General features: G+C 39.6%; 1 protein-coding gene across 2 annotated transcripts; it reads right to left on the bottom strand.

The window, feature by feature from the left end:
- Window positions 1-4,139: 4,139 nt before the first annotated feature.
- Window positions 4,140-13,250, bottom strand: LOC311291963 (SLIT and NTRK-like protein 3). 2 transcript variants are annotated; one of them, XM_084411348.1, is made up of 2 exons: window positions 13,232-13,250; window positions 4,140-8,212 (listed from the first exon to the last, which is right to left on the bottom strand). In XM_084411348.1, exon 2 carries the CDS (start codon window positions 8,186-8,188, stop codon window positions 5,546-5,548), a length of 2,643 nt encoding a protein of 880 aa, XP_084267474.1. In that variant the 5' UTR covers window positions 8,189-8,212; window positions 13,232-13,250; the 3' UTR covers window positions 4,140-5,545. The 2 variants fall into 2 exon arrangements, with proteins under 2 accessions (XP_084267474.1, XP_084267473.1); XM_084411347.1 differs by lacking the exon at window positions 13,232-13,250 and adding an exon at window positions 9,309-9,706.
- Window positions 13,251-13,623: the final 373 nt, after the last annotated feature.

Genomic DNA, 13,623 nt, shown 5'->3' with positions numbered 1-13,623 from the left:
ATAAAATATATGTAAGAAGTATTTATTCCTACATGACATGGGAGAATCGGTGGGCGGGGCTAAAGAGGCGATGATGTAGAAGTAGGCATTGATTTTTTTTTTGCCACACTATTACATCATAATGTGACAAAATCCCAAACTAGTCATTTGGGCAGTTTCAATAAAATAAAAATAAAATTGAATAAAACCTGTTTTTGGACTAACTAGGAAGTTTTGAGTTCTGAAACTTACAGGATATTTTTTTATAGTTCGATGACCTCTTAATATATGGAAAATTAGATTTCTCAATTCATGACTCCTTTAATGAGGGAAATAACTACAGTCCCCATGAATGCTTGTGCATGGGAAGGTGCTAAAGTGTTCTTTTGGAGAGATTTGCTTATCTTGATTCTCTGATTGGTGGAGATTTCTCTGCAGAATTATGGGTAATGTAGTTTTTCACCAGGAATTCCACTGAACACAAAACTATTTCTGAACACAATTTAAAAACAAAAGCATATACCATCAATTAACAACCTTGAATCTCACAGTGGGTCTGTCTTTAAATGTTTGTAAGTTATAGTTCGAAATAAATTCCCCTATGGAGAAAATGAATGGGATTTTTACTTGCAGAATCCGACTGTTGCGCACTATATCTGCCGTCATCCATGTCAACACTATCACATCAAGGACTCACTCTCTCGTTTCATGTACATGATCTCTAACATCATTTTATATCATAACTGATTGAGTAGGACATGAAACGTGGATAGGAGATTAATAAACAAAGAGCTTCCTTTGTTCATTTGAGCTTTTTTCTGCTTTATTTTTTCACCTGCTTCTATGTTTGCTTTCCAAATTTAGTTCCCCCCTGCCCAAAGCAGCTCACACAAGCGTAAACATCTCTGTGGAGACTTCAGCATTTTAATATTAGCATAATAAAAATCATCACTCAATCACACAATTGCTTTGTGCTTGCATGTCTCTCTCTTTCTCCCTTTATATAAGATTAAGGAAGATTTTGCTAGGTGAGAGATATTTCCAGGAAACATGCTGCTGGGAAAGAAAAGAAAAAAAACATGATCAGCAAAATTCTCCATTGAGAATAATAGATAGGCCTAATTAAAAATAAAGTGCCGTTTAAAAGCATTCCATGCTGTCTAAAGTTCCAAGAAGCCTCTTTTGTAATATAGTGATTTCCCATAAACCCTTTGGCAGATATCAGAGATAAAAAGCATTACTTTCAAACGTTTAAATATAGAAATTCACATCAATTAAATTCAAATAAACAAATACCACATGTAATGTGCTTTGTTTTCATTTCGTCTCTCCCCCTTGCATGCTGATCAAGTTTTCTTAATGAAAACCTGCAATTACTGAGACAGTGACTGGTGTTCCGTTAGATGCCGTAGGTCAGATCAATGCCCTCCCAGCCAAGAGACAAACACACAATTACACTGACAGATCTCCCATAAATGTCCAAGAACTACAACAGATGGTGGACTTAAGAAACGGTGCAGATTTCTGCATCACAGTGTACTAGATTCTAGATTCATCCTCAGATGCATAAAACAGCTCCCACTGCAGGAAATAGCACACCGCAAAAGCTGCACAGCACAGCACAGCACAGCACAGAGCCTTGCAGAACGCCTTGCTGATACCTTCTCTATCCTTTGCACAAAAGAAATTCAGCACCATGGACAGGGAACAACCAGATCACACTAACTGTATCAGCACCGCTGTGCTGTATGAAGAAACTGGGCATAAAAAGTCACTCGTCAGACACTAAAATACAACTTTTCTCCTTGCTGGCAGAGTTTAATTCCAGATGAAAAAAGAAAGGTAAAGAAAAAAAAAATCTGGTTTGACAGCATCCTACTCTCTTTTCCCAAGACAAAGCTCTCAGTATGGTGTCAAAGCTGCTTCAAACAGAGATTGATCCTGTACAGCATACAAAACACGAGCCTGGTCTTGCACCGGCTGTACATTTAGAGAAGTGTGCGGTGAGGTAATATTTTCTTATCATTTCCTATACCAGCAACCACAATCTATTATTCAATCAGGGTTTCTGAGCTGATCTGACAATCTGGTAGATGTGAGCCACAGAGTGACATGCGAATGCGGGAAAAAAATGATACTGTAGTGTTGTCAAGTATAAGAAAAGTACACCTCAAAATGACAATTCTGACTGAAAATATTTGTTATATTAACTGATAAATGGCAATATTAATATTAAAAATATTACTATTGTGTCTTAATCAATAAATAAAAATAATTTCCAATTCTACAAGTGAATTTAGGCATCACAACATAATGTACAGTATGAAAAATGAATATTCATTCATTCACAAATAAAAATCAATTTAAGAGTGTTATTAAATTTGTGTTTTTAAAGATTAACCGTTGCCATCATCTGACACTCACTTAGAGCCTAATATAATATGAAAAAAAGGAAATGACATTTAAATATTCATTCAATATCCAATATTCATTGATTCTTGAAAATGATTATAATGGCCGCACATAATGGCTGCAGATACATTTTGCATCCCTACTAGAAAAATGTGCTTCGTGTGGTAACATCTAAACAATTTTATTTTATTCAAATCAAAAATGCTCACTAAATGTTCACTAGGGATTAAATTGGTTTGGGATTAAATTGGTTCAATAAATAGTGACCTGTGTAAAATCTTATATCTAACGACTTAAGCTACGTGAGTGGTTTCTAAAGAACTTTTCCATTTTCTCTCTCTGTCTCTGCCTGTCCCTTTCAAGCACATTCTTATTATTCCTCTTTTCTTTAAAAAAAAAACTTCAATATATTGAAAGGTTAAAGCACAAACCACATGCAGCAAATATCACCCAACACAACCGCAGAAATATTGGTCAATATAGAAAGGTATCATCAAGTATTAGAAAGGTTTTTCAGAACAATAACATGCCTAGTTCTTAAAGAGAAGCGCATCTAAATGCAAGTCAGTGCAAATTTTTTCATATTTTTCTGCTCCGTGATAAATTTTGGAAAAAGAACAGCATTGACGACAGTGGAACACTTGAACCATGTCCAAGCTGTCCAGCTTTTCAACTAAGTAAAATGACAACTGCCTGCACTATGGTGTCCCTGAATTTCCCAAGGGGCAAGGGTTTTGACGGCATGTCTGAGCAGACACATTACAGGCGTGACAGCCAGAGGAAAAGGCCACAGTCTCTGGTAAAAATGCAAATGTCAGAGAGCAACGGCACACACCGTTTGCTGACTAATTGCATCCCATTGAAAATTCTGCAGGTACTTTGTGGCTCATTTACGTGTTGGGAACACATTATCCGTGGTGCGGCGCATTACATTTTCGCATTCATCGCCATATGTCGTGTTTAGAATTCATAATAACAGTATTTTGTTAAATGGCTGTACTGAGAGCATTTTCCAGAAGTAATTATTAACCTCATAATGATGCCACTTTATGTTAGTAGCATTCCCATAAAAATAGTCACACAATACTCTCAAAGAAAGTAACTGCTGGTTAGATTGCATCAACCATTAAACATAAGCTGTCATTTCACATTTGCCCGTTTCTCTCTGTTCATGGTCTCTTGGTTAAATGCCACTTTGTCTTGGCGAGGCACATGAGCACTATGTAGCAGAGCAGCTGACTGCCCCTGCGATCGCATTCTCTGCATACAGGATCAGTTGGCCAGGCCGTCTGTGGGATTGGGTAGCAGAGGCGTATAATGAGGGTTACTGGAGTGGCATTGAGAGGATTATCTCTCCTCATACTTTGGACAAAAGCTTTGTGAATTATCACTGAGGAAAGGTGGTTAGGAAGCTGCTCTCTTTGACAAGCAGGTCTGTACGCTAGAAGCAGAAATGCCGTTATAAACGTCCAACTGTGTAAATGATGGATGGCCTGTGAGGGATGGAATCTGCCAAGTACAACATTAGCAAAAATAAACAGGGGCAGTGCGATAAGAGCAGATCCGGGGCTCTGACGTTACCCTCCTTTCACACGCGTGTCCTTGGACTTTCAGCGTGTCGACTGGCCAATTTCAAGAGAAGCTGGACCAATAGCAAAACCCTTTTGAGAGCAACTGAAACAATCAGGCACACACTTTCATACTTTAGACACTCCATTACTTTAATGTTTACTGTAGCTCTTTGTGACTGAAATGGGAATATGTGTTTAGCTGGCTCTAAGTGGAGGTTTGTAATTGCATTTCATAGAATGAGACGAGAAATGATAAAAGCGAAAAAAGATCATGCGAATGAGGAATAAAATAAATAAATAAATAAAAAGTCAAATCACGGGATGATGGAACTTCCGATATTGATAAATATTCAGCTTCATCTCTTTCCATGTTTGACTTTATTCAAGGTTTTTACAGTATGATGGCAAAAAAAGGTATTTTTCACCCTTACGCAATGCTGCGTAACTAGGTTAAGCCAGCTTATGCATGGTGAATAGGTGTATCTAACTGATGCCCTCCCATGGACACTCGGGGGACTGGAGACTGCAGAGGATGCTATAAGATTGCTGCACATATTCTCTGCTTCCTCTCCTCCAGGTATGTGGGTGACCTGACAGAGACTTTCGCAAATTGACTGTGTCAATATCATGCAATCTCTGACAAATTTCACGCTGTTATTTTCTAGTTTCCAGCATATAAGGTCTCGTTTGAAACACTTTGTTCTATTGAATCTATTTTGAAGCATATTATAAGCACGTGGATAAAGTGCTGTGTGTGTGTGTGTGTGTGTGTGTGTGTGTGTGTGTGTGTGTGTGTGTGTGTGTGCATGCTGCAGAGGCCAAAATCTGCATGTCTGCAACTCAAAATGGTACAGTTTGCAGAACTTGGCTTAGTTTAGCACCCTTTATTGAATTCATGGGTTATTTTTTCAAGGAAGGCTAAACCAGAGGCATAATCATTATACACTGATTTAACATGATGTCTTACAATAATAATTGCAACACTGAAATCTAAGAATAAATATATGCACATATCTGTCTTTGCCTATGTGAGATATGGAAATTACATCCCTAGACATGATCAATACTTCCCAGTCTTTTACATGTTTTGACCTTAGCTTGGTCCATAAAACCATTCAATAAGTCCAGATAAAGACAATCTACTCAATTTGAAAATACAGAATCAACAAAGCACTTAACAGTTATACAATAACTGCAGTATCTCTATTGCTGATAGACAATTTTTAGTTAAATAAAAAATATCTCAGAAGTTTTTGATGCAAACGAGTTAAAAGCCAAGACCGCACGCCCTGCATTCATACGAATAATTTGCTTCACGTTTACCAACATTGCAAAGTCTGGAAACAGCAGTTGATCCTTTTCCTTCTAATGTAAATCTATGTATTTTAGATAAATAAAACTGTGATACAAAAATACTCATTTACAACATTGCTGGCTGCTCTTATGAAGGCACTTTAAAAAATCTGAACAAGGGATTTCCTCCAGAGCAACTTGAGGGAAAACCGTACCATCTTACATCGCATGAATTCTTTTTCCATCTTACCATTTTCATTTTGGATGTGCAGTCTTATATCTGACATGTCTTAGAATTGATATGACCTCTCCAGCATATCAATGTAATCCATCTTTGTTTTGAGTCTAGCCCTCAGCTCAGGGTAATCACTTTGGGTTTGATTAGGACATCCTGTCCTTGTCCCTGTGGTTGTGATCGTTTGCTTTTGTCTGGCATCCTGTTTGGCATGTGGATACTCTGAGGGAGGATGTGTGTGTCTGTCAGGCAGGTTGCTAAACTGGGGAGTTGTGCCAAAAAGACTGTCCACTAATCCCACCTTGGGCGTGGGACCTTGGCTATCAATGACAGTCGGACAGAGTATTCCATTTTCATGAAAGCCGGCAATGTCTCCACACGGCGGGCCGACGCTGACAATAGTGTTAATAGGGGAGCTGGAGATGGCCATGGTCCACTCCTTTTCCTTCTCCACCAGCGTTCTGTAGTGCGAACCACTCTCTTTTGTCTCTGAGAATGGATGCTTCTGCCCCGACTCCTCCTGTCCGCTTTTGTAAACGGGGTTGCTGCACATGTGCGAAGAGGGAGCACCGATGCTATCGTACACGTGATTGGAAGGAGGAGTTTCTGGTAAGGTTGGTGGCTGTTCTGTGAATATTCCACATTCCATCTGAATGCCTGCCAGGCCCACTTCCCCTTGCTTCCTAAAGGGAAGCTTTTCACGCTTTTTAAGAGCATATGCACAAAGAGCTGCAGCAGCAAAGAAGGCAGACACGAACAGAACCAGCAGGCTGAGAATGAGAACAGAGAGGGGTATGGCACCTTTCGGCGGGTGCGGTCCCACCTCGGGATATGTAGTGATAAGCCCATCTGATTCGGCAGGAGACAGTGAGGACTGTCGGAGCTCAGGGCAAATCACTTCAGAATTCAGAGAGCGTAAATCTTTTCCTGAGACCAGCTCGGGGGTCTTACACACCACTTCTCCGACTATGACCACTAAGCTCAGCGTGTCCAGCCACTCTTTGAGAGGGATGATGTCACAGGAGCAGTCCCAGGGGTTCTGATTTAGGTCGATCTGGACTACAGCATGCAGGTGTTCTAGAACGCCACTGACAGGGAGGCAATGAAAGTAGTTGTTCCGCAGGTTCAGGCGTGTCAGCGAGGTACCTGCAAACGTTCCCACGGGCAATGTGCGCAAGAGGTTGTTGTTGAGAAAAACAAGCTGCAGGGAGGGCATTAAACTGAAGGCAGCCGGCTGGATTTCTCGTATCTCATTGTACTCAAAATACAAATACTCAAGGCTGTGCAAACCATGGAACATATCAAGAGTTAACTTCACAATACTATTACCATTCAGGTAAAGGCTTCTCAAATTAGGGAGATTAACAAAAGCCCCCTCTTGAACGTAAAATATCTGATTGTTTCCCAAGTGCAATAAATCGAGACTGGAGAAATTCCAAAAATCGGACTTGTATATTCTCTGAATGAGATTTCCGCTTAAGTAAAGCTTCTTGGCGTTCAAGGGTCGAGGCATCAACTCAGAAATGTTCCGAAACCCATTCTCCTTACAGTTAACTGTCAAACCAAGGTCATTAATATGCAAGTTACAGGTACATCCAATGGGGCAAATGATAGGTATAGGCGGCCGTGTCTGGTATCCGGCTACAGGCGGCTGATTAGGGAACACACTGCGTGGAGTTGGTGGTGTCTTTGAGGGCCTGGGTCTTTTTGTTGGCTTTGGAGGTCTTTCTCTTTGTTCCACAGAGGAGACAGTGTTTTGATTAGGGGAGACTATAGATGACGGCTTTGTAGGCCTCGCCCTCCCTGTGTAGAATGGTAAGTGTAGGACGGCTAGAACTGACTCAATTTCCCCTTCATTTAATAAGGGACAAAGCTCACCGCGTTTGATCTCTCTGAGGTCCTTTCCGTGGAGGTGGAAAGGGTACTCGCACGTGATCTCGCCAACAACTGCAGTGTACGGAATCCGCTCCAACCAGGCCTTGAGCTGGATGATCTCGCAGACACAGTTCCAAGGGTTCTCCTCCAACTGGATCTCCATAAGACTGCGACCGATATATTCCAAAATCCCTTTATAAGCCAACGTCTTTAGTCGGTTGCCTCTCAAGTCAAGGTGCGTCAGAGAGACAGATCTGAAAAGAAACGCCGGCAGCATGGGTATTAAATTGTCATTAAGGATGAGCACTCTGAGTTTGTGGAGATTTCGGAACGCCCCACTGTCTATTCTCTTGATAACATTATAGTCTGCCTGAAGGTATTCTAAACTCTCCAGTCCGAGAAATGTGTCATTCCGGAACACTTCCAGCTTGTTTTCGTGAAGGTACAACCTTTTCAGGGAGCTCAAACCATTGAAAGCCCCAACATGGATGTCCTGCAGGGCATTATTGCCCAGATTAATGGCCACTGCATTGTTCAAGTGCAAAAAACTGTTGAAGTAGAGCTTCCGTAACGAGTTTTTCTGCAGGTAGAGCTTGAATGGTCTAAGCCATGACTGTGAGACTTGGCTAATATTTGTAAATCCTTTGCTGTCACAATGAACGTGAAACAGGCCTTCCTTCACTTCGCAGTAGCAGGGCTCAAAGCAAGGTTCGTCTATTTCTTCTGAATCATCAAGTAGAGGGATAGGTGTCGTCCATCCAAGTGCAATTGTGCTTAGCAGTGTAACCCACAACATGCTTTCACCAAATGCAGGCAAGTGCATAGCCTCAAGAGTTCCTTCACTGCACTGAAAAAAATACAACAGTTTTAGTGGCGTGAATACAGAGAGGATGAAGAACAACTGCTCAATTCAAAAGATATTGACTTTTGACAAGTTAGTTGTGATAATACTGAAGAATAGGGGAGGCTATCATCTATACTGTATGACGGAGCATAATGCAGCTTAGCAGCTTTGACTGCAGCTTTTTACTGCAAACAATATAGTCGAAATAAAAAATAAAGGCTTCAATTACCAATGTCAGCAAATGCACCAGAGCTTAATACTGCCTTAAAAGTATGCCTGCTGCATTTACTAAAGTGATATTGAGAAGATGCAAAATGTGACATAATCCATTTAAAGGCATAATGCTTCTCTAGAGGTTTCGATTTAGTTTCTAAATCAGCTAATGACTCTGGAATATCAATTTGACCTCCATGGAAAATATTTCTTTCTCCCCTCCTCCATGAGCACCTATTAGCTAATGTGCACAGCAGGGCACTTAGGAATGTGATGTTAATAAGACCTAGGTTCTATTGATTGCTGAAGGGGTATGTGCATACAGGTCATTGAAATAATGTAGCTCCCTCAGGCCGCCACTAATGCATGCAAAGCATATTATTGCAAGCAAAATCTTTAGGGTAACAGAAAAAAAAAATTCTTGCAGTTACAGTACTTTGAGGTAAAGTATGATAAGAAAAATAATATTCTTATTTGGCAAATCCATGTAAACCCAACAAGATAAATAAAATTAAAAAAGACAAAGTTAAACTGAAATCCAGTCCATATAATCACATTGCTCTCTCGACAGCACAGACCCAGCTGAGACCCAGATCAGATCCAGCTTTGAACTGAGTATGCAATACAGACATAAGGAAACCATTCAAGCACTGCATGAAAAAAGCTGAACTTATGGAAGCTAAAAACAATGTATTGTCCTTTAGCTTACCATACCAAGAGCGATTCATGCCATGATATTAGGCTGTCAGATATATAATTAACACATAATGATAATCCAGTGCGCTAAAATGCAATCTATTAACATTCCCCTTTGTCTGGCTTTACCACCGCCCGCGTCCGGATCCATATCAGAGGCATTGACTGAGCAGAAATGTGCGCTACTCACTCAGGTTGCTGCAGTGGAATTAAAAGAGCAGAAGATTGAGCACTTTAAATAATGCTGCTTCTTGCCATGTCACCAACGTTGAGCCGCTTCTTCTTCTTCTCTCCGCTCTCGTGGTGGAAGCAAATAGGAGAGCCGAAGACGTGACAGGACTGCAATGTCTCAGAAAGGTTTGCTTTAGGATGCAGGTCCGCTCCCCTGACGAGCGCTCAACAGTGAAGACAGCGAAGGCTGCAGTTCAGCACCACTGTGAGGACTGATGATGTGCGAGATCTTAGTACATTTCGGTTGGAAACAGTTACAAAAACTAACCCGGTTCAAGTTGGCATGGAAATAAAATCACAGGATGGCGCTGCCTCGGACTTCGGTTTCCAAGTAAAATATATTGCACCGAGCGCGCGCGCCCGCCCGCCTGCAGCCCTGCTATGAAACGCTCCAAAATATGCGCGAGATGATGAGAATAATATGAACGCGGCAGCAGTCGGCGCGCGACACACCGTTTCAGATTTGACTTGGCTTTTTAACGCGATTTAATGTGTTACGCTCGCTCTCATGAGACATATTTGTGAGATTTGCATTGATTTACGAGAGAAAGTAGTTGAGTTTGTTTGTACCCAGAATACGTAACGTTGACGACGGTATTTAGGCCACTTTACTCGTATTATTAAATAATAAGGCTACTGTAACTATTCCCATAGCGACATGGCTTCTTGGGTTACTTATTCATCATCCTTCATGATATAGGCCCCTAACAATTTAATGAAACCTTAATTTGGTTACCATGGAAACATAGTGCCATCTGCTACTGCACAACAATGTGGTGCTTCATACATGGGCATGTTGCTTATTTTGGAACTGAGAATGAACAATGTTGACTTGATGCCCACTTTTGCTGATTTCTCATATGGCTGATTAATTATCTTATAAATCACCAGTTAATTACTTCATAATGAGTTTGTCATTTGACAGTGATATGCATGGATAAATAAATGCTTAATAAATACCAGCCTGCAATCTCCAATTGCTTTATGTATTAAAACCAAAGCAAACTAATTTCTCATATATCCAGAGTAATATTCTGAACACATACGCATATCGACTTTAGTTTTCCCTTTATTGTGAATTTCCCACAGGTAACAGACAATCTAAGCTAAAGCTAGTTAATACTCTGTCTCAGCAGCTCTCTGTGCCTTTGAGCATTAAAGCATTTTCCTGAAGATCCTTAAAAAAAAAAAAATCTTTAATGCCGTCACACAGATCAGGGCTGCAGATCTGAACATGTTCCAGTGAATTAGCTTGCGACAGCAGCTTCCCTTTTCTTCAAAAGCCTGTTAAAGGTGATTAAAGCAGTGTTTCTCCATCACATTGCTGCAAGATTATTGACCAGAGACCTTAGAAGAGAAACAAAACCCCAAAAAAATGTGGGGTTGAAATTATGATCGCTATTAAAGGTATGTGGTGTAGGGCACACGGTAATGAGGTGATTGACAGGATAGTAATGGGGTCCAGAAACCCCAACCGTCTCTGAAAACGAATGCCATATTCTGACCTGAACGCATATTTCAACCCCCTTCAAAGAAAACAATTCAATCTCCATTCCATAATATTATAACAGCCAAGTCGTGCTTTCCACTGATCAATTTAAGCAAGTAATTGTATGTAATTAATATAATTACAAAAGATTAGCTTTGTTTGAAGAATGATTGTATTAAGGATTTACATGATTTTAACCACCTTAGACTAATTAACAAATCATTTAAAGCAACTCTCGTTCAATTATAAATCCCTCTCACATGAAACCAACAAAGACCATTTGACAAAACCAACTGTCTCAATTTGCCACTGAAGAGACACGATTAGAGGTGTAATTTTTCCAGAAGAAAAATAAATCACGGGATTGTAATATGGTGGTCAGGCCATTTGACGTTTATTTAGCCTGGAGCTGGTCATTAATTATCCAGCTTTAGAAACTGAAGATGAAGGGCGTAGCTGACACTGAGGTGCAGGAGCGGGAGCTATCTGGATCCACAGGTGCTTTAACCATTTAGTGAGGTGCTCCTCATAGATAGCACAGAGCAATGACCCCTCTCCTCACACCTCCACCAAGGACGGCCGGCCTTAAGCAATAACCAGTGTTAGGCTAATTAAACTACCCTCCCATTTTAATTAGGATATAAATCAGTTGCCATTGGAACCTGTCCCTTGGAGTCCCCATGTAAACTCCTGATGGATTAAGTGCTGTGGATGAAGGGTGCTATTTTAGAAGCCATGCGGGAGAATGGCAGTGTCCGTACAGACAGGTATACTAACATATAAATGATAAAAAATATGCATTTAAAAAAAAAAACGTTTTATTACAATATAAACAGCTGTTTGTTATCATATAAAAATGTGTATTTTATGTTGCATACTAAAATTTACAAAACAATCAGCCTATGGCAACAAGGTGAACACTGCAGCAAAATTACAGTATATTAATACTGAAGTACCATCAGTTATAAGATATACCGCGTTGCCATGGACGACGGCGAATAGTTAGAAAAATCTGATCACTGAATGCCTTGGTTGACCAATTAGAATCTTTTGTTAAATCTTTTCATATAAGACCATTCAGGATCAATCCATAGGTTGACTATAAGTATATAGCACAATAGCTTAAATCATCTATCATTATGTGTATGTTCATCCATTAAAAATCAGCATTAAGTTCTAAAGCACTTATGTAGCCATTTAGATTATATTATTTTAAAATCAACGGTGATGACAAATTGTCAGAAACTGTTCCATTTTACCTGTATTGACCCTAAACGTTGCACTTTATTATCATTATTATTATTGTGTGTCATATTATTCATTTTGAATGGGCTTATTTATTTTGCTTGGAAATTATTAATATTTCAGGGCAAGATTGTTATTGTTTCCACAAGGACTTAAAGGGATAGTTCACCCAAAAATGAAAATTCTGTCATCACTTACTCACCCTCAGATAGGTTCACCCAAACCTATATGAGTTTCTTTCTTCTGTTGAACACAAAAGAAGATATTTTAAAGAATGTTGGTAATCAAACAGTTGACGGTGGCCATTGACTTCTATAATAGAAAAAGAAAAAAAAGAAAAACACTATGGAAGTTAATAGGTGCTGTCAACTGTCTGGTTACCAACATTCTTTAAAATATCTTCTTTTGTGTTCAACAGAAGAAAGAAACTCATTGTCTTTGGAAAGACATGACGGTGAGTAACTGATGACAGAATTTTCATTTTTGGGTGAGCTATCCCTTTAATTTTCAGTGTCTGATTTGTTTGTCGGTTTTGAGTGTTGTTCTGGCCTACAGCATTTCCTTGTCAAAAGTATCTTGTTAAAAAATGTAAACACACCAGACCCAAACTCGAAATGTTGCGACACAGCATTTCATGTGCTCCAAGGGAAATCACCTCTTATCGTGTGAAGCATCATACTTGAAATGCTAAAAGATTACATCAAAGCAGCAGTAATAAATGAAGCAGAAAATATGCCATGACGAGAGCTCCCCCTACTGACGGAGAGAGTTGCAGTCATCCACTACTAAACAATGCAAACGCGTTCACTGGCATGTGATATCCACACAGGATTATACAGGGATGGAATCCAAAGATTATGATTATCTCCACATCAAATCGTAAAATATAGAAACAATTAACCAGAATTAAGTGACTAAGAACAGATTACCTGTTCTAAACATCAGCAAATAAGAACCTTGCCAGAAACAAACTCAATTTCTTTCACTCTCAGCAGGTTCTAACTCATTAAACACAACACATAAGGCTCAAGCACAAACCAACAGGTCTAATCCACAATAGGCTAGCAGCATGTATGTGATATGCAACAAAAACACTGTGCAATGTGCATAACCTACTCTTAACATTTGATAATGACAGTACATCTTACCAGCAGGCTTCCATATCTGGTTGTCATGGATGCAGCATATAAGCCTCTTTTCACAGGGTACCTGTATGTAATTAAATGGAAAGGAATGGAGGTTCAAAAGAACACTTAAGCTGTGCCTGTGCACTTTTATTAGTTTACTGAACATTCAATATAGGCTGGTCAGCAATCTGATATAGGCTATTGAAATAGGCCTAAATAGGCATTTTCTCTACACAAGATTTTCTTACTAGTATTACATGCCAGGCTTTACTGGTTTAATAGAGACTTGACAAAATATGTTTTTATAGTCAAGACAATCTTAGACATATCATTATTACAGTTATTTTAAAGGTCATGTGTTTGGGATAGTTCACGCATTACATGTCCATGAACTTTTCTTATAAAAAAAAGAG

Source organism: Rutilus rutilus, assembly GCF_951802725.1.
Source record: "Rutilus rutilus genome assembly, chromosome: 6".
In the NCBI taxonomy this organism is placed as follows: Eukaryota; Metazoa; Chordata; class Actinopteri; order Cypriniformes; family Leuciscidae; genus Rutilus; species Rutilus rutilus.
Note: the sequence above shows the minus strand (reverse complement) of the source record. Positions and strands in the feature narration are given on the sequence as shown.

Bases quoted from the DNA above. Each gene is read 5' to 3' on its own strand.
- LOC311291963 (XM_084411348.1), bottom strand. From the start codon at position 8,188: ATGCACTTGCCTGCATTTGGTGAAAGCATGTTGTGGGTTACACTGCTA.